General features: G+C 39.5%; 2 protein-coding genes across 4 annotated transcripts; both read right to left on the reverse strand.

Annotated features, from left to right (window-relative positions):
• Nucleotides 1–66: 66 nt before the first annotated feature.
• cog1 (component of oligomeric golgi complex 1) lies at nt 67–8,823 on the reverse strand. 3 transcript variants are annotated; one of them, XM_041220204.1, is made up of 15 exons: nt 8,497–8,823; nt 7,576–7,820; nt 7,182–7,363; nt 6,693–6,857; nt 6,402–6,558; nt 5,872–6,082; nt 4,738–5,541; nt 4,288–4,434; nt 3,985–4,146; nt 3,505–3,632; nt 3,313–3,421; nt 2,663–2,772; nt 2,150–2,234; nt 1,724–1,769; nt 192–279 (listed from the first exon to the last, which is right to left on the reverse strand). In XM_041220204.1, the coding sequence occupies exons 1-14, from the start codon at nt 8,803–8,805 to the stop codon at nt 1,761–1,763; spliced, it is 2,823 nt and encodes a 940-aa protein (XP_041076138.1). In that variant the 5' UTR covers nt 8,806–8,823; the 3' UTR covers nt 192–279; nt 1,724–1,760. The 3 variants fall into 3 exon arrangements, with proteins under 3 accessions (XP_041076137.1, XP_041076136.1, XP_041076138.1); XM_041220203.1 differs by lacking the exon at nt 1,724–1,769 and having other exon boundaries at nt 67–279; nt 3,505–3,629; XM_041220202.1 differs by lacking the exon at nt 1,724–1,769 and having other exon boundaries at nt 67–279.
• A 7,373-nt stretch (nt 8,824–16,196) lies between these two features.
• On the reverse strand, nt 16,197–18,121 carry LOC121295458 (somatostatin receptor type 2-like). Its single transcript, XM_041220093.1, has one exon. It carries the CDS (start codon nt 18,119–18,121, stop codon nt 17,000–17,002), a length of 1,122 nt encoding a protein of 373 aa, XP_041076027.1. The 3' UTR covers nt 16,197–16,999.
• Between the last annotated feature and the right edge of the window lie 9,176 nt (nt 18,122–27,297).

A 27,297-nucleotide genomic window follows, 5' to 3' on the forward strand; every position in this document is an offset into this window, starting at 1 on the left:
GCATAGTCTAGTCTTGGTTATCACAGACAGGAACGATGCTAAACACAAAAAGACAAGGTAAACCTCTGCAATTAATAAACATTTTATTAGACACTTTGTACATTCATTAAAACCTTCGTGGTGGACTGGAAACGTTTCCCTTCACTTGGTCATGCTGGAGAGCCAGCCCATTTTAAAGAGGGAGGGCGTGACCGGCTCTTCTTCCTGGGATGCAAGCTGGCGGAACAGGTTTCCGGGTCTGAATGTTTCTTCGACTCGGGGAGCAGATACAGGTGCCCTCTGTGAAGAGACATAACGTTGTTACTTAATTCCCAGGTAGCACTGCCCAAGATTAAGGGGGTGTGCATGATGGTGTAGCAACAACAGGACAGCAGCCTTCTCCAGATGAGGTCATTAGGGAGCAAGGTTTGTGACTTAAGGGTTAGGATTCGCTGCGGTTTAGTCAGTATGAATTTCATAGGACTCTGGGGAAGGCTGAGCTACAACATCAGTAGACAGAAGAATCACACAGCTTAGAAGCAACAAAGTCTAGTCAGTCACTGCTTTATACATCCCCAGTTGAAGGTGGGACTTTCAGTCTGTGTTTTACTACAGACTTATTTGGACAAACTACAGCCAAGCAACTTTATAGAGCTAAACATCCACAGAGACTTACTATAAAACGCGACTTTTTTGTACGCAAGGACAACCATTATTTATTTATTTATTTATTTATTTTTTACTTTCCTGACACAGGGAGCATAGTAGAGTCGGAACCGAAAACCAAAATCTTCTTGTACAGATTGAAATAATCAAACAAACATCCTCACGGTGCTTTCATAACTCTGTCCCCAAGTCTACCGTCTTTACTGTTCTCTTGAGTAAATTCCTCAAGTAGCTGTTTATATAGCTCCATCAGCTGTTAACAAAATGCTACCGCACTCACTACGTTAGAATGGCATCTATCAGCTCCTACAAGACCAAGACTAACTTTTAACCCTTTGCGGTCCTTTGTCGGACCAGGTCCGACATTACAATTTTCCCTTTCCAGTCCAATGTCGGACCTTGTCCGACATCATCAAAAAGACATAAAGCACAGGTCTCTAGTCGTTTTTTCTCCGGAGAGCACAGAGAAAACCTTTCAATGGCTGAGTGAGACCGATAGGAGCCAAACGAAACTGAAAAAAAAAAAAAAAAAAAAAAAGGGGCGTATCTCATAGCACCATCCACTACAGAGATAACACGGAAATATCAAAGGAGGTAGCTCCTTCTGCATCCAGCACTCAAAGAATATCACAGACATTTGCAGAGCTTTTTGGAGATGTTATAGTAATAAAATAATGACTTGGATCGCAGGAGTTTGGTGATAAAACGAGTGATCAGGAGATGATTTATCAGTAAGCATGTCTATAAAGAGGTCTGTGAAAAATATAGCGAACAAGGGGTGGGGCTTGGCTGTAGATACAGTAGTGTCCTTTTGCATTTCAATGCATTTAAAATCTGTTTTACTCTGAAACAAAAAAATGAAAACAGTGCATATAAAATAAACGGCGCGTGTGAAAATAAATTGGACCTGACGTGCCTGACAAGCGCTGAATAAATGGACTGCAAAGGGTTAAAAGGCAAAGAAACCACACAGTATAGTGCAAAAAACCACAGCTTCATGCAAAGAGTGCATAATCACGAGAGGGTCTCTCCCCCTGCCCCCCAATGCCGTAAGCACACTGCACAGAGCTCATCATACCAACATAAGAATCCAGGGCAGATCACAAGGAGGCATCTCAATGGAGCTGCAACCAGATATGTAACAAAGCAAAGGAAAACAGCAGCATTGAATATTCTCTTTCACACACAGACTTAGATTCCACTGTGTTGTATGTGCTCTAAGTTCAGGCTACAGGACCCAGAAGGCAAAAACTGAATACAGAGTGCAGAGTCATAAGCGATCACACTCATTTCACTGGCAAAATACTCATGACGTAACTTGAAAATGGTAATTGAAAGGTCACACCTTATGACTTTGATCACTTTACATTGTGGTCTTTTTTAACTGAACCAACACATTACTATCTTGAATCCAGAAACAATACATCTGGAAACAATACACCTCCTCAAATCTCTGTAGTGAGTCACACAAACACATTGCTAGCCACTCTTAACTGGTACTAACCTGGGACTTCTTGACCTCTGAACCCCTGGTGGCTGATTTGGCTCTCTGGGAGCTGCTGGACATGCTCAGCGGCAAGAGTCCAAATCTGGGAGAGAAATCGTTTTAGTGCTTTAACCCAGTACCTCCTAGCCCAGCGGTCCTCTTAAGCTTTTTGGCCACAGACTCATTTGTGGATTTGTCAGAAGGTCGAGGCCATGATCATTAATGTGAAAAAAGAACATTACAATACAGACTTAAGAGAAAAACGCTGAACTAACCTGCTATCCATTGATACTAGTTGCAAATAATACCTGCTTTTAAAAACAGCTTTCCTTCTAAAGCCTTAGCACAAAGGGTGCCAGTGAACCATTAAACCCCCTCTGAAAGGAGAAAAACGCCAATTGAAGTGACACAATAAAAAAGCCAGTTGTTTATTTCAAGTTGTTTCTCTTTGAAGAAAAAAATAAAAGGTTTTGTGATTTCCCCCCTTTGTGTACCAATTCAGGTACATGAGGTAGCTGGTTCCCCACTCACCGGATCTGGCTAGAGGAAAGGGGCAGGATGTTGTAAGGCTCCTGGGAGTTGATGTTGGTGCTCCGGCTCGTGAACATCTTCTCCGTGCCTGTGAGCAGCCCCAGAAGAACCTGCCCAAAACACAGGAACACAAACTCATTGCTCAGTCTAGGTGCACAAACTTAGCTGTTTGCTCTTTGCGTGTAAATTTACAGCAATTATTTTGGCTAAATATTAGAACCTGCTTGAACTGGTACCACCTACAGTTTCTGTGCTACTGAAAAGCACTGGATTGCACATGCATTCTAGTTATGCTTTAACAGTGAATAGTGACTCAGATGACCAGAACTAAGGGTCCAAAAGAAAGTGCAAAAAGAGGATAATAAATATTGGACTGGTATATAACTTATTTGACAAAAACAAATAATGGAACTGCTCCTTTACTTGCTAGTTCTTTGAAAACAAAATACGTCCGTAAATACAGTGAAATGGCATTTTTATGAAGTGCAATGCTTAAGAATAGAATAATAGTTCCTATTTAAATATTTTTCAAGCAGGGAACTGATTAGTACAGAATGCAATCTGCTTTCAGTTACACTTTGCTGTATATTTTATAAGGCAGTATCAGGCAGAGCCATAAAGAGCAACTGCTGGCTGGTGAGAAAACTCACCGAAGTTCTCTGAGAGAGGCGGTGAAGGTTGCTGTTGACGGGAGGAGTGAAAACATCCAGATCGAAGGGGTCAATGTGGCTCTCCAAGGCATCAATGACCTGCTGGATTCTGACACAGAGCAGACAGAATGGAGGTTAGGCTACACATTGCCGAGTGAGGAGCTGCCCTGACTTGAGAGGGCTGAGCGGTACCTGGGGTCTTGCTGTGTGCGGGAGGTCTTGCCCTCCTCCTGCCGTGCGCTCAGGACCATGGCGAGGTAGCGCAGGTCAAACAGAAGCTGCAGGGAGCGGTTCTGTGTCATCGGGAAGGCACTGTCCTGCTGGGGACAGGAGAGAAACTTGCAATTGGAATCAGCTAGCTAGTAATTTGGATCACAAAATATAGGATTACAAAATCAAGACCACTGTTATCACAAGTTTTCAATAACCAGCTCAAGAGCCCTGGGTTGAAATAGGTTCCCGGTAAAATTAGTGGGGATATAAACTTAGCCCTCAGAGGACAAAGTGTAAGATGCACCATAAAACAGACCCACAATCAGCTTCTTGTGTAAGTACAGCTTTAACTCAAGATTGAGTGTCTTCAGAATCTCAATCTCTACCGACCACCTTTTGTATCTTTGTAACATCAATGCTACACTCCTAATTCATCCACTGCAGTACGAATTCACCAACCTTGTTGTGCTTGTTTGAAATCAGTTCGTTGTATGCTGGGATCAGCTCATCCAGGAAGCCCTTGAGCAGTTCCTGCAGGGTTAACTTTGGCAGGGCATGACCTCCGACCCGGTTCACCTCTTGGCACAAATGAAAGAGCAGGGACTGTACATACCAAGATGGCTGGGGGAAAACAAATGTATAAGCAATTTTTTTAAAAGGGCCAGGGAAACTGGTTGCATGTGAAAAATGCAAATACAATTCTGTCTATTTGTACAGCTCTTGTCGCAGCGTAAATTTTAACCAGGTCCTGCCACTCCTCACCTGCACAGGCAGACGGATCTTTGAAGTGACGCTGTTCCCTGTCTCTGTCTCCTCCTGGATCTCTAACTCCTCCCAGTTCGTGGCTGTAGCCAGGATGGAGCCTGCAGTGTCTGAGTGGAGTGTCAGTGTGAAGCGATGAACCAGAGCCTGCAGGCCAAGAGAGGGAGAGAAAACACTTCAGCATTCACAGCTGTTACAGTACCTCCAAGGGATTTGTCTGTATCACGTGCACACAATGTACACCTTGGCAGGAACACCATTGTGATTTTCAGCTAAGTTATGAAGGCAAGTATGACAAATCAGACTGTAAGAGGTTTTTCTATGTACGTTATGCACTTTTCACTGTTCAGCCTGATAGTGTACATGGACGCACTATACAGCAGGAGATTGAGAAGACATATAAAAAAAATATAAAGAAACGCAGATGCACCCCTTACTACAGGGCCTGACCTTGGATACAGTGATGCTCCAGATGCGATAGGCCTCCATGCAGTGTTTAAGAAGCTCCTCCCTCACCTCCTGCCATCTGGCCTGGGCAGGGTTCACCTCAGGGGCTTTGTTGCTGCCCTTCCCCAGCTTCTTCCCCACACGCGAGATCTCCCTGGTCACATGATCGCCCGCTTTCCCCATGATGCATTGCTTCAGGTTGGGACAGAGTTCTCCCATGGACTGACAAAGCCGGGCCATGAAGAGGACCGAATTGAGGCTGCTGTCTAACGGAGAGTACTTGCTGGAGCTCTGCAGCCTATCCTGGGCAGCTGTCAGCTCCGACTGGACACAGGAGAGGATATAGCGCACACAGGAGAGGCAGTGTTCCCGAAGAGACTCCTCCACAGTATTGGCATCTGCGTAGCGGTCGAAGGCAGAGTTTCTCAGCTGGGAGCCAGTGGGTGGGTCGGCGGATTCTTTCAGGTTTTTTTCAGGGGGCAAATAGGACAGGAGGTCGTCCAGCTTGATTTTAAGTTTGGAGTCGAGGGAGCTACAGAAGCTCTGGATGCAGGGCGTCAGGGCCTGGGCCTTCATGGACAGACCGCTCTTGAGAAGGTGGCTGCGGTTGGAAACGCTCACCCAGGCGGCATCACTCAGCAGGTCGCCAGGGGCTTCGGACCACAGGAACGAGGCGATGTCATACTCGAACTGGACTGCTCTACCCTGCGCCCCCGGCACTGGCCTGGCTGCCAGCTCCTGCAGGGCTGAAACCAGCAGCTGCTTGGAGCTGCTTGAGATCTCATCCAGCCCTTCTTTAGTCAGAGCCTTGGGGTTGAAAAATGAACAATCAGTATGGAAAAGAATTAAACAAAGCGATAGATAACTGACATGCTTGTCATATTTTCTATTGAACGAAAGCTTAGGTCCTTTAGTGTCACTTGAGCAAATGAGCTATGTTTTACCATTAGCCACGCCTGAGACAGATATGACAGAAACAGTAAGTAGAGTTTGCTGAGCATTACCACAGTGAGATCCATGTTTACCATCAGTGTGGTGTTCCAAGTAGCATTTTGTTTAGCTTCTCCCTAGCTGAGACTGCGAATGCTGTTTCTGTGATACAAGACGGCTGTCCACTGAGCCTACATAGATACCTACCTGCAGGCGGTCAAGGAAGAGCTTCTGTAGGAAGTCCTCCCAGAAGGACAGGGGGCGCTCCAGCAGTCTCTGGCACACGAAGCTCCAGTGCTGGCTGAGCGACTCGCTGGTCAGGAGCTCCCACACAGCATCCCGGATAGCCGCCAGCCCCTTCAGGCTCTTCACATACACCAGCAGGCTTGAGATCCCCGACTTGATATCCTCTTTACACCTGTGGACATAAGAGGGCAGTGTTACTTAAGTTTTTACACAGCTGGCATTTCCATACATTTACCTGTGCTGCTTTAAAAGTGATACAACATGTAACCATTTGTTTATGAATAGGTAAAGTTTAAGTTTGGAAAGTTATGGATGAAGAAAAATATGTTTCCTGGATCAATGATATTTACTGAAATGATTAATGATATGTGCCGGAATAGTTTACAGTCTATGTGTTAAAGTAAATGAAATAACTAAAGGGACTTTGTGGTAGTCCCATTTCTTTCTTGTGATCACAGCAGGGCCTCTGTGTGCGGTCAGATTCCACTCACATGTTGATCCACTGCAGCAGGGTGTCTCTCAGGTGGTCCTGGTTAATGGGGTGAGCGAGGGTCCGCAGCACTGGCTGGAAGTCAGTGACGGAGGACGGCAGATATTTAAACCAGCTGCCAGACTTCACCTCATTGTGCAGGACCTTCACGCCTTTACCTGGGGATTGGGGGAGGGAGCAGTGGCTATACAAACACCATCAACTGGATCATGCATTACATGCCTTCTATCTGAATTTCAAATACTGCAGGTGATACACAGCTACACCAGGTCAGAAATGTTCCCCCTTGTACCTGCTGGAGCAGTGCCAGTCTCCAGTGTGGTGAAGAGAAGGCCGATGGTCAGGGCGGGGTCTGGCAGCTGGCCCTCAGGGGGGGTGTAGAACACAGCGTAGGCCTGGTAAAGGGTGGTTGCCAAGAGCTCCACCAGAGAGCACACCTGGGCCTTGATACCAGAGCCTGGGGAAGAGAAGAGAGTCAGACCCATGTCAGGTTTATACTTCCTTGAGTTTGTAATATTCAACATTCCTGGACAGGGACTGCACTACACCTGAAAAGCATTGTGCAGGTCCTCTATGGTTATTTATTAAAAACAGGCTATATATGCAGATTGCTAGTTGTCTGCAATGCAAATGCAACAGTAGCAGGAAAACTGCTTTGTAGTACAGTGAATCTCATTGTAATTGTAACTAAATAGATAAAAACCTGTACCTACAGCAAATAGAACTAAGCAGTCAAACCACCACAAATGTTCAGTCCCTTTGTTTCCACTGCATGCCTTACCGTGGTGTGGCTGGTTCAGAAGCTGCTGGATGGAGGCTTTCCTGGCCAACAGGAAGTCAGCGAGGGCCTGTCGGGGGGAGCTGTCCTCCAGCAGCATGATGGACGTGAGCGCCTCGGCGATGGCCTGGTCTGACACCGCCCTGCCTTTCAGCAAGGACTTACTCTCCAGCAGGATGGTCGACCTGGGAGTGGGCCCAGCAGTATGCAAGTCAATTCAGAGTTCAATCCCTCATAATTAGCATTGCCAAATCAATACATCTGCTTTGCTTTTGGATTTCATCTTGAATATCGGTTCTGTTTTAGCCCTGTTGTTTCTGTTGTTTAAGTACTCAGGCATACAATGTAATTTGTTTGATTAGTTATGAATTATTTCCCTAACTGTGTGAGGCTGTACCTGAAGTGCCCCGCGGCTGCAACCTGCCGCACCAGTATGGGGAAGCGGGAGAGCACTGGGCTGTAGTGGGACCCACTGGACTCCAGCTGGAGCAGGCTGTGCAGGTGGCAGCACAGCAGATAGAGCTGGGTGGCCCGCAGGTACTGAGCCGACTCCATGGAGCTCCAAATCCACTCCGGGATTTCCAGAAGAAGCTTGATCTGAGCAGCCATGCTGTAGAACTTCTCCTGGGAGGGACGCTGGCTCTGAGGGCACGGAAAGACTTAAGACACAGACTTTCAGGAACTGGAGCTAAATGAACTACATTCTTATAGGCAAGTGGCATTCTAATCACCGTACATAGTATTTTATTTTTTTAAGCAATGGTGATAATACAGAATGTCTCAAAGCACAATTTCTAATTAAATTATAGTTTTAAATAGTTCATACAAAAGGTGGTCCTCAATGGTAAATCATTTGTGTACACATTCCATTTTTTTTAAAAAGGGAAAATACATAATATGTATTTTTTTGTTTTACATTACTGTAGTGTACCACAATAGACATGGCACATTTAAATAGTGTACTTTCTAAACTTCAGGACAGTAGCTAATTCAATCCCAGGCTTTATCCTGCACTGCCTCCTGTTGGTATATCTGCGTAATAGATCTATTTGAGAAAGCTGTTCACCCTATAGACCCTACATTACTGGCGATTTTTAAAATGATTAATTTTTCATACAGTACTATATTTTTCCATCGTCTGTTGCTTTATCGTGTTTGCTCCGTTTAAACTGAAGTAACTAACTAAACAAATACGATACTTGGTAAACTAATACCTTTGCATACAGTTGTTGGAATATTTGCAGTTCCGGAGTTCACTTTTAAAAGCAGGTAACAATAACATTCACGTTACATGTGTAAACATGTTGTATCTCCTTACCTCCACTTTGTTGGCAATGGCAGGCCCGGTTTTATTTTGTTTCAGCTTGTTACAGTACCGGTACATATCCTGGACCGACTGCACCACACTCTCCGAACACTGGCTCATCTCCCTTATCGTGTCCGCCGCCTCGATCAGATCCCGGTACCGCTCCCCGACCATCTGCCGCAGCTCTTCTTTCTTCTGCTCAATCTCCCCCCGCACCTTGCGCTCGACCCCGCGGATCTCATCGGTGCTGTACTTCTCAAAAAGTGCCACCAGGTCCTTGATCTCCGACACCCGGAGCGACTGAGCTGGCACCGCCGCCATCACTGTAACAACAACCTGGAACCGGAACCAGGAAGAAGGATCTTGAAGCTGATTGGAGAAGGCGAGGCATTCCCTAATCACATGACAAGAGAGCATTTTTTTGTTTGTTTGTTTGTTATTTACTTCTGTCTATATCCAGTAGATGGGGTTGTTGCTTTGTAGTTTTGGCATTGTTTCTAAGAAACTTGACCTAATGTTAGTTAAAACAGCAGCAAGCAAACATGCAAGCTTCAATGAAACGTCTGAAAAACGTCTATTCTTTTTAGTAAACTGTTTTTGTCATAGAGAACTAGGTTACTGAGAATTGTGCGGTTAAATGCGAATACACAGGTTTTTTGGTTGAAATAACTGGCGCCGACTTAACCCACAGTTCTGCTAAAACAGTACTGCATTTTCTTTGGCAGTACTATAACGTAGCTGAAGAGTTTGGATGGAACTCACGTTTACTAGTTTCTTATTGATTAGCCAGGAGGTATATAAAATAGCTGCAACTACATTTATTTAGGAGTGTTGACAACAATGTATTTACTGAAACTGATTTGCTTAAACCAGCTCAACCAGCTCTTCAAGCAGCATTTAAGTCTTTTTAACCTTTACAACCCTAATTTGCACTTTACCATGCTTTCACTATGGGAAACTTTTAAGCCTCGACACCCCATGAATCCTTTCTCCTGCCAAATCAGAAAACTATATATTTTACAAATAATGGTTGAATATCATTTCAGTCAAATTAGTATGAACGCAGCTGTCAACAGCCCAGGTCACAAGTTGAGTAAGATCAAAGGGTAGCTGCAAATACTCTAGAATTCGTATAGAAATGAAATAGGTAACACTGTTAATATTAATATTATAGTGCTGGCAACCAATTAATACTGTGTGTCTGTGTTGTATTATCTTGATTTATTTAAGTTGTGCTCAACTTACGGGACTGGCATTGCGGTGTTACTGTAGTTACCTTATCTTCATGGATCTTGAAGCATAAGATTAAAAACGTGATAATAACAATAATAAAAAAAGACCTTAGTCTTCCGCGAAATCCGCGATACCTTTCTCAAAACCAGGGCGATCCTGGGAAAGGAACAGGCGGCAACCCTATCTAGGACAGCACAATTACCTGTAGCCCCTTTTTAATATAACTGAACTGCCGTATGTTTTTTATAGAATCACAGCACAAGGTTATATGGGGAGTACATGGTAGGAGTAGTGTTCCCACCTCTGATTTACAAAAAACAGGACACTAGAGTAATTTCGTACAAAAAAAAAAAAAAAAAAAATCGCATACCGTACTTTTATGACATTTAATGTCCTGGGAAGTCTTACAGATTTCCCAGGACAGCTGCCTCAAAAAGAGAACGATCCAGTCAAAACCAAAACAGGTGGCAACACCCCTAGGTAATACCCCACCAGGCAAAATGTTAGCAGCATTTTTTCCCAACTATGTACTGTTCTGAACCCCCACCTTAGATTGTCTGCTATAACGTACAACAGCTTAAAGGCAACTGTAAAAAACAAAAAACAAAAACAAAAAAAACCACACCAACAACTTTCAATATGCAGGGCTTTTAATAACAGTGTTATAGACTGCGCATGAGGTAAAATGTCCACTAGGGGGAGACTTGCTGCCACTAGATTTATAATGCTCTACAGTACTACAATATCCATATTGCGACAAAGTTAAATACATCACCATTTTATAGACCTATGAAACACTACCCCTATCAAATCTTCAGCAGTGGAATTTCAATAGGAATGGAGTGTTTGTATCACAAGGGCAGTGATAAATGGCATGATATCACAATCAACCTTTTCATATTTTCACATACAAATGGTATCACAAAAGGATCTGAATGCTAATGCATTACAGTACTGCTATATCAAGACCTGTTTGTAAAAGATTCTGTTCAGGTCTTTTTGCTACTATTATAATGGGATCCTGATAGGTTTCTCAAACTTTGATTATTAGGAGTTCAAGAATATATTTATAAAGCGAGATACTATGATTGTCTCGGTCTGTTAATTAATAAACTTCCAATCTGAATTGTTAAAAAAAAAAGATAGAAGAATATTTTTCAAGCAGCTGTCAATATGACTTTTTTTGTTGGCTATATTGTAAATATTTCAGTTTCTCTATCAGCAAGTGCCTAAACCAATATTTGGTTTCCCATAGCTTTCAATCATAATCGAACAGACTGCCCATAAATTATATTATTGACTTAAGTGAGGTGCATCAGGCCATGAAGGAATAATAAACACGGAGATGAAAGGTAAAACTAGACAACTGGTCTTTTTGCAGCCTGACCTGCTTGCTTATTAAATAATGCAGAGATCCTATTTGTACAGCCTAAGCTTTGAATTAGTAATGGCTTTTGTGAATTAAATATGTATATATTATCCATGCAGGATTATCATTGGTTTTTATGCCAGTGGAATATGCAAATCTCTAGGTGGCGCTATAGTATTTGTATTTTATTTTTATGGTAACATGAGAAAAACATGTTTGGTTGAAGCTAGAATGCAAGGCTTATTTTCTTAAAATATTTATATGGCAGATTTACTTCACCTGAACTCGATAGAATAATTTAATACAGTCTACATGAAAAAATGTAATGGAAAAAATAGAAAATAATTTGGGGAACGTATAAGAATAACATGTTCCTTGAATCTAAATAAATATAGATTTATTAAATATTGCTCTCAACCAACCCCCCCCCCCCCCCCCCCCCCCCCCCCCCAATGTATTAAATTAACCTGTGTCTAATCTAATACAGTCGATAAAAAGGGCTTATGATTATATTTTAGTGTAGCAATTTCTGTAGCAGAAATGCCCACATAAATAGGCTACTGGCCCACACTAATAACTTAAAAGTGATGGTAAATGAACCCAATCAATGACATGTGGAGCTCAATCCGAACAACCAAAAAATACTCTAGTAGCTCTAATAACTTGGATAGGCTTTGCAGATTGATGGTAATTAAAAGTTGTTGCCTGGTCCTGGTTGAATGTTAAGGGTTCAAGACCAATGGATATGCAGAATGTGTACTGTAGCCACTTTGACAGCCATCCCTGACACTGTGGCTATTTTACAGCATCAATTTCTAATGTATAATTACACTCTGATCTGCATTCTTTTTCACAAGCCCACCATCTCCATAGGAACCATGCACCTGTGACCCTCTAGCTGGGAAACCATTTAAATAAATGAGACTGAGTTTATTGAAAGAAAGTCTATTTTTTTTGCACAAAGTAACATTTGATAGTCATGATGGATTCACAGGATTTATCTCATGATGCAGTTTTACCCATTCCAGGTTTTAGTACAAGCTTGATTAGCCATAGTGTATAGATAACAAGCATGTCTTATTAAACTCATAGTAAAACAAGAAATTGATCAAACTGCTCTGCAAGTGGAGTCTTATTTCCATCCCTGTTTAGATGATGCGTATTATGATGTTCTGAACATCATGTGAAGAAGAGTGCTTTTTGCATGACGGGGTTGTGTTCAAACTTGTCATACAACACTCTAAATAGAGGTTTGCGTGAGGATGGGAGATGATATAGTGAATATGGGAGAATAGCAGAGCTGCTTCACTGTGCATGATGGGGTCATTATCTGTAATAATACGGATTCTATTGATTTTAAAACTGAGATAACCTACAATACAACTGTAATTGCTGCTGTTAAAACTCAAATGTTCATTTAGCAGTCTTTTAGAATGGGAATGCTCTGACTCCTTTGAAGGTCCAGCACGTGTAATTTGTATTGCAATTTTTCAAAGCATGGTTTTGGAGATGCAAATCATCCAGACCGCACTGTGGAAGGAGGTACCTTTGAAATGTAATTGAGTCTTTATCCACAGTACCTTTAATAATAAGGTGTGATTGAAACGCCTTGACTGCAGTTCACTTCACGCACAATCATATGATGATTGTACTTTATTTAGGTTGTATGTCAGAGTTGTGGATGAGAATCGCAAATCTTTTGACAAGCTCATTTTGATTTGGGTGTTTTCTTGATTTTAGAGCTGCACAAATCCATTATTTGTTGATTTCGAAACTCTCACCGCAGCAGACAGGCACGGACACCCAGGTTGGGGTTCCAAAAAATACCTTATTTACCAATCCAATTAAAACCATTGAAGGAACAACTACTTGCATTGTGCCGATTGATGTTATCTGTCTGCTTATCTGAATGGAGCGCGATAACCAGCCTGAATTCAAGCAGCTGTTTCCTCAATTATTTCAATTGGCATGGGAAATCAGCCTAATCAATGGCAACGGGCCTCATCTGAGTGTTAGGGTCTGTGGGGGGCTCTCAATCAGAATAATCCAATAACCCGTTTGGCATCTCTTAACACCTACATTGTGATCCACTTTCTATGAAGCACACGATGCCTGAAAGTTCATTACACTCTATTGCCTCCAGCCACTGAAGAAGGAAATGATCAAGAACAAGAAAGCCAATAATAATGATTTAGGAGATTTGCTGTTTTCTTGGTTCTAATTGCAAGTAGGTGGTATTCAATCTAAGGCAGCAAATGACTGCAAAAAAAGGCATTATTCGTCTGGGTGCTGTGTGTTTGATTATTCACTTTAGCAATGGGAAACATCACTGGTGTTTTCTTACCTATTATTCTTTTATATAGTCTTCCTCTGATGTTCCTGAGTCTCTCTGTTATTCCACCTGTGTGGTTATGGGTACAGTAGGATTATGTCAACTGATATCAAACAGAAGCAATCATAAGCTTTTCTGGGTTTAATTGTTATTAGAGAATGTTCAGGACCTTTCAGCCAATCAGAGCACACGTTTCGCCTTCTGTATTCCACGACACATCACAGAGAAACCCTATTCATGACATCAGCCATGCCACTTTCATTCTTTACCCTGCTGTATTCTTCATATCAGCACAGCTGATGTAAACTGCTTTAAAAAAAAAAAAAACATACCTGAAGCTGCACTCAGAATTTCATTCAACAGCAAAGTCCATTTAAAACAGTGACGTCACAGTGGGCCGAGTACCTCACCAACTTAATGCTGTTCTCTTCAGCCTTTTCCCCCTTTTCAATGAAATGGACAATGGATTAAAATAAAGGTGGGCAATGATTAGAAATCAAATATAGCTGGATTTGTACCTTGTGTATTAATAATAAAGCAGTATATAATAGTTATAGGACGTTGAACATCTGTGTGTGGGTTATATTGAGACTCATAGGGATTAAATGGACCTCGGCTTTCGGCCTTGATCTGATCACTTTACTGCCATATACGATGTTCGCCATCCTATAACCCTAAAATATATGTTGTTTCATTTATTATAAACACTTTTTTATTAAAAATATATCAGAATGGTTGTGTTTATTCCTTTCCCCCTATTCAGGAACACATTTGTGGATGAATGTGTATTTCATGTGTGGCCATGGAGTGGTTTGATGGTGCACTGGTCCTATTGATCAATGTGTTCTTGGAGAGAATTGTGAATTGGTTTGAGTTTTATTTTCAGTAAGAAAAATAGGATCTACATAATTAGCATATTAACTCATAGGTAAAATGTATTACAGAACGGATTTGGCTGTTATATAATTATCAAAAGCTTACACCAAACTATCTAAAGCTTGCAATACAGACTGTTTGATTCAAACAGTAGCAGCTGTGGAATACAGTAGAAACATACTGAATAATTACATTGGAACTCCTAGTTAAGATCTTGCCATAGCTCGGACGGGACAGCCAAATACTGTAAAAGCAAATAAAACCACTTGCATATAAAGAAGAATACATTCAATATCAACAGCTTAGTAACGAGGGAGACAGGCACTGGCACGCTTTTACATTCATCACATCACACTTAAAAATAACATGAATAAAGACATCAATTATCAACAGTAATATGGGCTAAAAACAAAACACTATAAAACAGTGTATATCCACGGTCCAGCTAGTCTGGATGATCCACAGTGACTTCAATATTGTTCTCAAATACAATTACAAACAGGAATGCATTCAGTCCCTGACACAGAATTTGCTGAATTTTAAAACGGAATGTCATTTTACCACACATGGATTCCTTTCTCTGTAATACTGTAACATTTGAAAAATAAATACTAAAATATATACCTTTTTAAAACTTTTTTTTAAAAGGATGCAGGATACAAGTTGTATGGTGTTAGTAAATACTTTCGTGCATATGATTTAAGAAGAAATTCAACTTCATAGATTGCTTCACCAAAATCTATGTATTATACACTTATTATTAATACATAAGGGGGTAGATAAGATTTACAGTTTTTTGGTGGCACTGTGTTCATTACATAAATCCTTCTACAAGTGAATGAAAATACCTTGTTAAAATAGTAAAGGGGAATATACATCAGTCATAATATTCTGTTCCCTTCTACCTAATATCATTGTTTAACCCAACCATATTTTTTCATTAGATCTCTATGGGGATATTGCAGTGCCCCATGCAAACGCAACATCTCTGAAAAACTGTTTACACTTTATTTCAGTCTAACAATTATAAATCCTATACAAGATGTCAACTCTTTAGAAAATACGAACACAATTCCAAAAAAAAAAACTATACAGCAAAGTCAATTTTTTTTTTTTTTTTTGTGGTGGGTGGCACAGATTAGCTTTACTGTATTGTAGGATTCTATTCCTCATGTAACTTTTCAATATAACTGACTTCATCCTGCACCTCTGAAAAAAAAGCATATTCACTTAAAGCTACAGTACCCCCAGCCATTCTGACTGTTGGATAGATTGTCTAATTAATTACTTGAAAGAGTGGAGATACAATGCAGCACCACAGCAGAAATAAGAGACATGGCACAAAAGCACAGTTTTATTCACTTATTATAAGGTTCTTTGACAGTAAGGGGGTGGCTAAAGCTGGATCCAGACCCTTACATACAGTTAGTGGAATCCAAAACCTTAAACACAGAGTGGAATCCAAAACCTTACACCCAGTGAGTGGCATCTAAAACCTTACACACAGAATGGAATCCAGAACCTTACACACAGAGAGTGTGGAATCCAGAACCTTACACACAGTGTGTGGAATCCAGAACCTTACACACAGTGAGTGGAATCCAGAACCTTACACAGAAAGTGGAATCCAGAACCTTACACACAGTGTGTAGAATCCAGAACCTTACACACAGTGTGTGGAATCCAGAACCTTACACACAGTGAGTGGAATCCAGAACCTTACACACAGTGAGTGTGGAATCCAGAACCTTACACACAGTGAGTGGAATCCAGAACCTTACACACAGTGAGTGGAATCCAGAACCTTACACAGAAAGTGGAATCCAGAACCTTACACACAGTGTGTAGAATCCAGAACCTTACACACAGAGTAGAATCCAGAAACTTGCACAGTGAGTGGAATCCAGAACCTTAAACACAGTGAGTGGAATCCAGAACTTTACACACAGTGAGTGTAATCTAGAACCTTCCACACAGTGTGTGGAATGTTCTATTATACAAACTTCTGAGACACCAAAGGTAGCGACTAGCATACGTGATGTAATTCATATTGTTTGTCGATAAATCTGCTATTATGCTGTTTCATTATGACTTGCACAAACTCCTATTTAAGTCATTGCAAAAAAACATAAAACACGAAAAGAAGCTATAACTAAAGATGGCTTTAAAAGCATTGCGTTGTTGGTACTTTGAGAACTTTTATTGGGAGCAGCATTTTGTTTTAAATCCTTTCTAAAAATATGGTCATGTTTTCACATTTCTGAAGAGTGCAGAAAAAGTCCAATCTTGAAATTTCAAATACTGTCACACAGGCTTTTTAATCTACAGTAAGCAGGTGACTGGGAATGATTATTTTTGGTCTGTTTGTACTACATCTGAGGAAACTGAGCCAATAAATTATAAACGTTCTTATAAATAAGTTAAAATACTGTACAATAACTTAAAATTTTACTGTATCTATGTAATTGTCTGTCAAAGACAAAACAACAACAACAAAACGGTATCCTTCACACCAAGTTTTGTCCAGATTTGTGCAGGTTTGCATCAGTTGAAGTGATTTTAAATGGGTCAGTACAGCACAATATCAGAAACAGATCATCCATGGTGCAAGGGGCACTGAGTGGAGGTAATGGAAATAGATATCTCCATAGATGAAGGGGTAAAGACTTCTTGATTTGGACTGAAACACATCTTTCAAATCTGTTTCAAATGCTGGTCTGGAGATCCCCGTTAAGTAGTGTGCTTTGGGTCTCCGTAGCTTCATTCATCATCCTGGTCTTGTCCTGTCTGCTGTCGCTCCTGTCTATATCGTCCAGCCCTCCCACCCTCTTCAGGCACAGCACGTTCTGAAAGCTCTTCTTGAAGTTCTCAGACAGGAAAGCATACAGGATGGGGTTGGCACAGCTGTTGGCATAGCTCAGGACCACCACAAAGTCAAACATGCTCTTCAAGGCAGGGCTGGTGGTAATAGTGCCCGTCACAGACGTGACGTTGAAAACATAGAAGGGCAGCCAGCAGAAGACGAAAACTGCCACCACGATGGAGATCATCCTGGTCACCTTCCTTTCTGACTTCTTCCTTTTGGAAGAGCCCACTCGGATCCCGGAGGACTTCACCTTGATGATGATTAGCAGGTAGCAAAGGCAGATGACCATCAGGGGAATGAAGAATCCCAGTAAGAAGGTGTAGAACATGAACCCTGTATAATATGCCTCTGGAGGGTCTGGCCAGATGATGGTGCAGCTGTTACCATTGTGACTTCTCCTCTCACTACTGTAGATTATGATGGGCAGGTTGACCAACAGCGAGAGAGCCCATACCGCCCCATTGATCATCTTGGCCATTCTTGGTTTCCTCCATTTGGTGGACTTGATGGGGTGGACTACAGCCAGGTACCTGTCAATGCTCATCACCGTCAGGCAGAAGATGCTTGTGAACTGGTTCAGTCCATCAACGGTCATTACTACCCGGCAAAGGGCTTGGCCAAAAGGCCAGTTGACTAGGGCCAACTGTATTGCGATAAAGGGTAACCCAAGCATGAACAGTTCATCTGCGATGGCTAAGTTCAGGATGTAAATATTGGTGACAGTTTTCATCTTGGCATAACGCAGGATCACATAGATGACTAATGTGTTTCCACACAGTCCCACAGCGCACACCACAAAATACAAGAAGGTGATGACCACGCTGCTGGTCTTGTCAAACATAAGGTCAGTGACCTTGGTAGATGCAATAGTGGTAATTGCTGAGGAGTCATTTCCAATGAAAAAACCGGAGTAAATCCAGGGATCTGTCACGTTGGCAACTGAAGAAGTTCCAAACTCCATTTTGTTTTGTCTCAGTCAAATGTTTACCTTAAATGTAACATCCAACCTGGGAATTTAGTTAAGAGAAAAAAAAACAGTATTAATTATACATGTAATGCCAAGGTGATCAGCTTTATAAAGCCTTATTAATAAACTATTAAACTTTTCATTACCAGTGAGATTATTTGTGAATATCTACAGTATGTGTATGTGTATGAATAGATACAGTATGTGCCACATATTACTAACAGACATACGGAAGGACCCTGGATAGAATCATAAGAGGTGTTAAGCACTCGTCAACTTATTTGAAGAAAAAGACAAAATCACGATTGTTGTTTCTGTATGCAACATCTAATTTGTTTTATAACTCTTAAGAGTTGCACCACCACCACCACTTTAAAGTAGCAAGGAAACAGAGCCTTGCAATAATCGGCAATGACCTGGAAACTCATCACACATCCCCAGACTCTGTTTGAGCAGCAAGTTAGAGTCACACTATGTATTGAGCAACATCGGTCCATTACATGCAGCTTCTTCTGCTTTCTGAGTTTACTGATTTAGTTCTACAGAGCTGTTTGGTTGAATTTTGGTAGGGATGCAACATTGTAATGCATATAAAATGTAATGCAAATAAAATGTAATGCAACTTTGTTAAATCATTTGTGGGGATCATTTTCTCAGTGTTTAATCCAGCCTTTTTATCAACTCTTTTTTTTTTTTTAAAGGGGCACTAAACAACTAAGGGATATATAACTAAAAGGCAAGCTCTTTCCTGTTGTTGTTTTGTAATGTAACATTTATGATACATTCTTCCTCTTTAAAACATAATGCTGGTGTCCCACTATGTCAAAATATATCCCTGATGCTGTACCGATAGGACAAAATATATATACAGTCATTATTTTTTATAATGATTATTATTTGAAGACTGATCCACTTTGATAGAGGATTTCCTCATCTCATCTCCACGTATCTCCAATCTTATCGGATCTTTTAGGGGTAGGATCTGTAGATTTACTCAATCAAGTGCCATTGTAATGGGGAATATAGCCAAGTCAAATCTTATTTTCTGCTTCTTATCTTTTTTGCAATGTAGTCAACCCCCCTGCTTTTTGGAAACGATTGCCCTGGGATTTCAAGTTTTCACAAGGTTTTAGCATCGTGCCAAGCATTACATAACATAGTTATGTTTAAATAGTTGCTATACCGTTGCTTTTTTTTTTTTTTTTTTTTTTAAGTTTTTTTTTTTTTTTTAATAAATAATTTTTTTTTAATAATAATAATAATAATAAATAATAATAATAATAATAAAAAAACGACCATATCGCCATATAATTTCATGTGAGAGAGCTTTTTTTTTTTTTTTGACCAAATACCTTGGGTGTTTATAGCACAAATGCCTCCCGAGTCTATATTTCCATATGGTACCAGTATTAACAGGTATAGCCAAAGAATTGCGAAAAGAATAGGTAAACTATATAATTCAAACAAAATTGACTTGTACATGTATGTTTACAGACACTAACATGATGATTTTGAAGAGAACCAAGTAATATTAGGCTATGTGATTTACAGTTAATAGAGGGTTAAGTATTTACAATTTGCCTCCTTTTATTTGGCTACTTTAGCAAATCATTCTACATAGCAGTTCAGTTGTGTAATGCAACATCTGGTAAAACAAACAAACAAAAAAAAAAGTGAACAAAATCCTAAATTTCTATGCGGTACAAATGGTATGCATATTCGCGAGGGTGCATTGTGATAAAAATGTTAGTCCGTTCTGTGATTACCTTGTAATTAAATAGTTTACCTTGCCAGTGCGAGATATGCGATTAATAATGAATGAATACACGATATATATATAATATGATATATATTCTATATCTATATTACTCCATATATATATATATATATATATTACACACACACACACACACCCACACACACACGCACACACCACGCACACGCACACTGAGGCAAAGCGCATCGTTAACAGAATGCATTACAATCAAATAGATAAACAAAAGTTAAATATGCATATATAGTCACATTCTTTAACAACATTAAATTTTAGCATGCGACAGAAAAGTGTAATCAACTTTTGCATATGCCCATAAAATCTATAATTAATAAATAAAATAAATAAATAAATAAATAAATAAATAAATACACATGATTTGCAATATTACCTTAGCTATAAAGATCCTTCAATTGTGTTTTTTTTTTTTCAGAATCCAGCATGCATCGGAAAAAAAGAGAAATTCTCGTCGATTAACGTCCCAACACATCAAAAGTTGCTAACATTTAACTGGAACCCCCAGCGTTTCTTTTACATACATGGTTAAAAAAAGCATGCACCTGCAGCAGAATAGATTAAAAAGTGCGCTGCCCACTATAAAAACACGTGGAACAAGCAGAAAAGACAAACTGGTGATCTGTTTGGCTTTTCTACGTTTTTTTTTTTTAAATCTTCAGTTTGATAAAGTCCAGTTAAATGATATCAAGGGTAGAAGAAAGGGAGTATGTCGTGTTGCACGAATCGGGGTCAAGTCAAGTCTAAATCTGGTCTCAGGATTGCACACGCACAGACGCGTTCAACAGAAGAGGCTATCTGATACTGAGAACTGGAATCGGATACAGCTCCCTTCCTCTCGGTAGATTCCAGTTTTAAACGCAGATGGAGCCACCGACCGCGGGAGGAGGGGAGTGATGCCCCCCCCCCCCCCCCCCCCCCCCCCCCCCCCCCCCCCCCCCCTTCTTTAATGGATTGCTTCAATGGTCAGCTTCAATGCGTCAGGACATTAAGCTATATAATCACAGGCCCTGTGCAACAGAAATCAATTTAGAAAGACTGATAAGACTTAATAGAGTACTGATGAGCAATGCACCCCACATACTCAGTGATTACTCTATGAAGAATAATTGTATTCCTATCCCTTGGAACAAACCTGTTGAGAAGACTCAGCATACATTGCACACATCAATGCTGAAATACAATTACAATTCAAAATGACCCTCTTGATTTTTTGCATTTTCCAAACTGGAAGGATAAACCTTGTTGTATCATACCATGGTACTGGTCCCAGAATTTAGATCTGAACTGAAATTTCTTTGACAAAACCAACTGACTAAACCCAGCAAATGACAAAGACTGTAGAGTCCATAGTGTGTAAAGTTAACTGTGTATCAGTTAAACATTGCTTTTCCATTTCCCACCTTGGTAGACATGACTCTGGTGACCAGGCAGAACACTGTTCCCCAAACAATGGTACCCAATTAAAACATAGACTTTACAAATGGAATCTTAGACTTGCAGACCAAAGGTACTGAGCGGGCTTCAAGTGAAATGAAAAGTTAACAAATAGTAAGCAACAAGTAAATAAGTGTATTAAAGGAGTGCTACCAATTCTTCAAAATGAATTTGATTCCCTCTTATTAGCTTTAATAACATAATTAAGTAACACTTTACACAGTGTCTCTAATTACTGTGCATTTGCATAGTAGTTACTTAGTAAATACCTGTGTATTTACAATGTACTTAATGTGTAAATCTTTTTGCACCATATATTGGGATAAATTGTGCAAAATGATTTACACATTCAGTGCATTGTAACTATGCATAGTAACATTGTAATTATATGGAAACTAGGCGTGACATATTAATAGGAAGAAATATTTTAATTTTTATACAATTACATTTGAATTGCTGCTGTGTATGGAAAGAGTAACCCCAAAACTTGAGTTGAGTAGCCCTGCTTTCTATAATTTCCTCAAACACAGCAACTCTCTTTTTATTTATTTTTTGTTTAATCAGTAAATGCTAACTTAAGACAGTCAAAGTAAAAGGGCAAGCTAGTACGATCTGTTGACTGCAATATATGGCACCAAGTTAATACCATCAATCATTCATGTTGTATAACCAGTGCCACAATATATTGTAGTGGTTGTTTTATAAATGATTCAGTAAATTAAGAATGGAGCGAATACATAGGCCAAGACGAGGAATCTATAACTTTTACCAGAATCTATTTGTATTGTATCTTTGGCAATGAAAAGTCACGGTAGGAGACCTTTAATCATGAAACATCTTTGAAATCTTCGTTGATAAAGACTGGACTGGTTATTTCTAAGTACTGCTGCTGAAGTAATTACGCCTGAAATAGAAATGACAGGCTGGCAAGGGTTGTGATGACTTCTTTTTATTTTATTGATGTTTTTGCATTGCTGTTGAATTAATACTATTCCTACCAGACAAATGCAGATGTCTGTCTGCTGCTTTCCACTCTGAATATACTGGTTCACCACTAATATACTTGAATATTACTGACAGGTGCTTCTGAATATACCTTTCTTCAGTCAGAGACCTGCACGCTCATCACATAATCTCCATTTTCATCCGTCCATACAGATGTTAAAACAATGTCCTATTGTAAGTGACTCTGGATATAATGCACAGTTCACAGCCTACCTCTTGAAAACGCTTTGTGATGGTGGTCCATTATGAACGGCGCTATATAAAAATAAAGCTGCTATTATTATTATATAATTAATATATTTTGCTTCATAAAGTCGAATGAAACCTGCTGAATAATGTTACGTTTAAGTACTGAATTACATACCGTGTTGTAGTTCTAGGTGATACAAAACTGTTGGCCACAGCTGTACACCAGATTATGTTATCATTTTTTCACAAATACAATGCTGCCAATGTAGAATTGATATCCTGTGCCTTAAGATATCGATCAGTCAGTCAACCGTCCATCGGAATTTGTTACCATTTAATTAGATAAATGACCACACTCAAACTTTCAATCACTATATATTTTTCACCACTAACCAAAAATAACAGTTTGATTAGTAGTGATTAATATTGGGTATGCTTTTTTTTACTGACAATCGCTACTATTTGCCTTTTAATTTATTATTGATTTGACTATTTGATTTATTATTGCTTCCATTTGGTGCAATGTTGCTGGTTCAGCTATTTATTGAAGCAGCTATCTACTATTTGCGTTGTGTTGATTAATGATGCAATTTTAAAAGCTAGTTAACCCTATCTTCCTATGGACTATGGTCAGATTTTATTTCTGCAATTGCTCACTCCAGTAATACAAGGTGAAGGTTTCCAAGAAAAAATAAGATTAGCGAGACTTGAGGTTGGTGTTGCCAGCCCCTGATCATTCTGTGCCCCTGGAAGAAAGATCCCAATTGAATCTAGCTGTGAGATTACCCCTGGCAACGTGGCTCTGTCGAGGTCCATGGTATCAATTTCCTTCCTCTTTCTGTTTGACAGTGGAGTCCTTTATAACGCTGATTAACAGGCATGTGTAACTCCGGTTCCCGTTCTCCTCTTTCCAGCTTGGGTTACATTGCCCTCTTGAGAAAATTAATGAGCACCGAAAATAATCCTTTTGATGGCTTAACCAATGGGAAAAACGAAGAACAACATTACATTTCATAGAATCAGCTCAATTTGTTGCCGCATCAACTTCTTTATATATCTATGCAGGACTCTATATTAACGAGCCCTTCAACATTTGTATTCTCCCCTGTCAGCATACATATTCTATATATTGTTTAAGATTTATTTTAAAGAAATGATGGGCTCTTTTCAGTAGTTTTTGACTGTTTAATTTCAGTAGAATCTGCTGATTTATTTACTGAATGGACTCACAGGTGAGTGTATGCTATAACCTTCCTGTCTGAAAAGCAAGTTGAAAGAATAAAGACAGTATGCAGTACTGTATGTATATTAAACCAGCCTGAAATCAGAACCTATAAATGTAGCATTCCTGGAAATATGACATTGCATCACAGCATCTGCTAGTAGTAGCTTTCAGGGGACTTAAGAAAAAGAATGCTGCTGGTTTTCAGTAAAACGTTTAATCTCCAATGGCAAGTGCAAATCCTATCCTTGGAGGTTTCTGTTAAGGATCATTAGTGACTCACCATCTCGAGTATTTCTCTTTTATCCCCAGAAGCAGAAGTTTGAAGTGTTGGAGAGGTCAGAGAGAAGGCAGTCACACTCCGTATCGCCTCTCACACTGAACTCCAGAGAGCTTGAGGATCAGGGATTTTAGATCATGTCAACCTGCCCTGGATATCTCGTCCGGCTGTAATAACACGAGTGAGCTTTAGAGGTAAGGAAGAGCAGATGAGCTTGGGGGAGAGTTAGTGTGGACTGGGAGACAAGGTCAGGAAAATCCACAAGAAGCAACTTCAGGACTTCAGTAACCAGGATCATTAACAGCCACATAAAATCAGCAAGTTATATATTTATTTTTTTTCTATAGTATTTTTAATAGGAAATGAACAGTCAGCTTACATTAATGATAGTAGCTCAAGAATTTCCATTCTGATTGCTGAATGTTAAATCATCTTTACATAAAGAGCAATTGTCTACAAATCCTTTTATCCCTTGAGTGGCCATTATAAACAGGTATTTGGACCCACTGGTACCTGGTTCCTGGTAGCACTTTACATCATATTTGCCTGCAAATGTTTCTTGAAGTTAAAAGTAAATATGGCATAATTAATGAATGCTAGAGAAACACATGCCTTATATATTCCTCAGTCAGAAGAAAAGTCATAAAACCTTATCTCATAAAACCAAATCTCTTCAAATATAATACCAACGTAACCAATTCATTGTCTTGGTTTTGATGTAGAACAACTATTTTATATACCTTGTGTGTTAAACCTGTACACAGTTTTGAATGTGTGTGTGTGTGTGTGTGTGTGTGTGTGTGTGTGTGTGTGTGTGTGTGTGTGTGTGTGTGTGTGTGTGTGTGTGTGTGTGTGTGCCCGCGTGCGTGTGCATTATTTCCATGTTCTCTCATGAGATCACCTGCCAAGTTTGAATAATAGCTGCCTGCTATTCAGGCCAGAATTACAACTTTATCTACTTTCTTTAAATACTTTTCCTTATGTAGTTTAAAGAGATGTAACTCCTTCACAACACACAAACAAATAAAAGGGAAATGCTGAATCTGTTTTTAATGGGATTTTAAGGATAGGATGCGATAAGTGTAGGATAAGTGTTTTTATATTCTTCCTCTTATAAGTTCAGTGCCATTTTCACGGCTCCCTATTGTTTTGTTGAATTAGATTGTATCTCTGAGTGAAACCTAATCCTGTGTAAGATTAATCGTGGTCAACACATTTTAAACAAATAGCTATTTCCAATAAATGGCCTGCTATAATGTTTACTGCAAAGTACTCTAAACACACTTCAGCCACTTCAACTTACAAGGCACTTAGTAACATTTTAAAAAGCAACAAAAAATCTGTATGTTTAAAACATTGGAATTAACCCGCAGATATTACTTACAATGATATCTGCTTTCAAACAATTCAATGAAACACATGTTTTGAACAATTACCGTAATGTAGTCAGATTGCTTCCACTAATCAATCAGAAAACTCGGCCAGCACTTAAGACCAAATGCTGGCTCAATCAGAAGAGTCAGGTCTATGGTCTCTGATGGTTATAGGGGTTACATCATCTCACCTGCAGGGACAGTATCATCTGTAACTGAAATATCATCACCCAAAACACCCTACCCAACACTCTACCCCCTTAAGACCACACAACCATCTAGAATACAGCCCTCTAGAATACATTATCAATGCAATGAGACTTGGCACAGTAACACGCTTCGACCAAAAAAACACTGCTGAAGTGAAATGACCTTGGAACGAAATAACTCCATAGCTCTTAGCTATTGTGTGCTTCCATTTACTATATGGGTCTAAAAGGTGCAATTATGAAAGAAACATATGTTATAGCAAACATATATCTTTCTTTTATGATATCTGGCAGTACACTAGGTTAAGAAGCTCTGAGTTTGCTTTTTATTTCCAGGACACCTGTTACAGCAGCAGTGACAATGTAAAAAGTTGATTCTCAAAGCTTCTTTTGGTCTGGTTTTTGTGGTTTACAATGTTTTTAAACCTCCCGTTTTTTGATGGTCAGATTACATCCATAAGTATCATTTCCAGAAGCATAAAACACTCTACATTCCAGTAAACAAAACAGCTATTTTAGAATTTGATTGTAAGGAAAAAGTTGTAATGGGACCAATCAGAGGACTTCACAGAATCCACACTCTTATTTGAACAATCCTTACAGATAACGGTCCTCTCCTGAAGCGTTTCCATCAGCACATAGTATGAAGACTCTTCTCACACACCCTAACTGTTGCTATTGTCCCCATTGTTTTTTTTTTGTTGTTTTTTTTAGCAGTTTAAATAAGTGTTTCCTGGAAGCTATTATACAGGAACGCTTTTCAAAACATAATCCTGCGTCTATAATCAGAGTGGATCAACAATGCAATCACGTGTCCTGAACTATCCAGGCTTCATCATTATACCATTTCTATCTATGTGATCGGAACTTTAGACAAGAACATTATGGTTTTTCATCAAAAATATCTAATTAAATAAACAGACTAAAAGGGGGACTACAGTTCACAAGCATGGTTTAAGCAAATGGTGCTAATATTATTACCTAATCTTTATGGACTCTATTACTCTGCTGTTTCCAGACCATTAGGTGTTAATAGCTACCTGCAAGATTACCATGGTGACATTTTACAGTAAGTGCTCAAAACCAAAGGGCCTCAGGAAAAACAAGGTCAATTATAAGCCAGGAAGGTGATGATCAACACACCTGTATTAATTGTATTATTGCAGGTTTATTTCTTTATTGTATTTTTAGACAGTTTTATACTTAACTAATGTTATTATGAAATTCTGTGAATCTGCTGTTGGATAAAGGATACTATTCAGAATCAGGTGCAAGGATAATAGTTACTTATATGCAATTACTATATAATATGTGACCTGTAATTGTCAAAAGATTGCATTTATCTACTGGTTCATGTAGTACAAACTGGTTATAGGAAATCCACTGATGCAATAAACTTGATCTAAACAGAATCTACAATGAAATGTAAAGATAAATTGATTGACATAATTAGAACGATTGATTCATATTTTTCAATTATATTTTTGTCTTGAGAATTAAATACATGAACAAAAGCATGTGCATAATTAATAAACTCATTGTTATCGTATTTAAAATATTGGTATACGTGTTATATTACCACTAGGAATGTAAACAAAAAACTACAGAAAAAAATTAGATAAATCCCCCTCCCATCCCACACTGGAAACCTATTATAAATTCACAT

The sequence above is a fragment of the Polyodon spathula genome, chromosome 20 (assembly GCF_017654505.1).
Source record: "Polyodon spathula isolate WHYD16114869_AA chromosome 20, ASM1765450v1, whole genome shotgun sequence".
NCBI lineage: Eukaryota > Metazoa > Chordata > Actinopteri > Acipenseriformes > Polyodontidae > Polyodon > Polyodon spathula.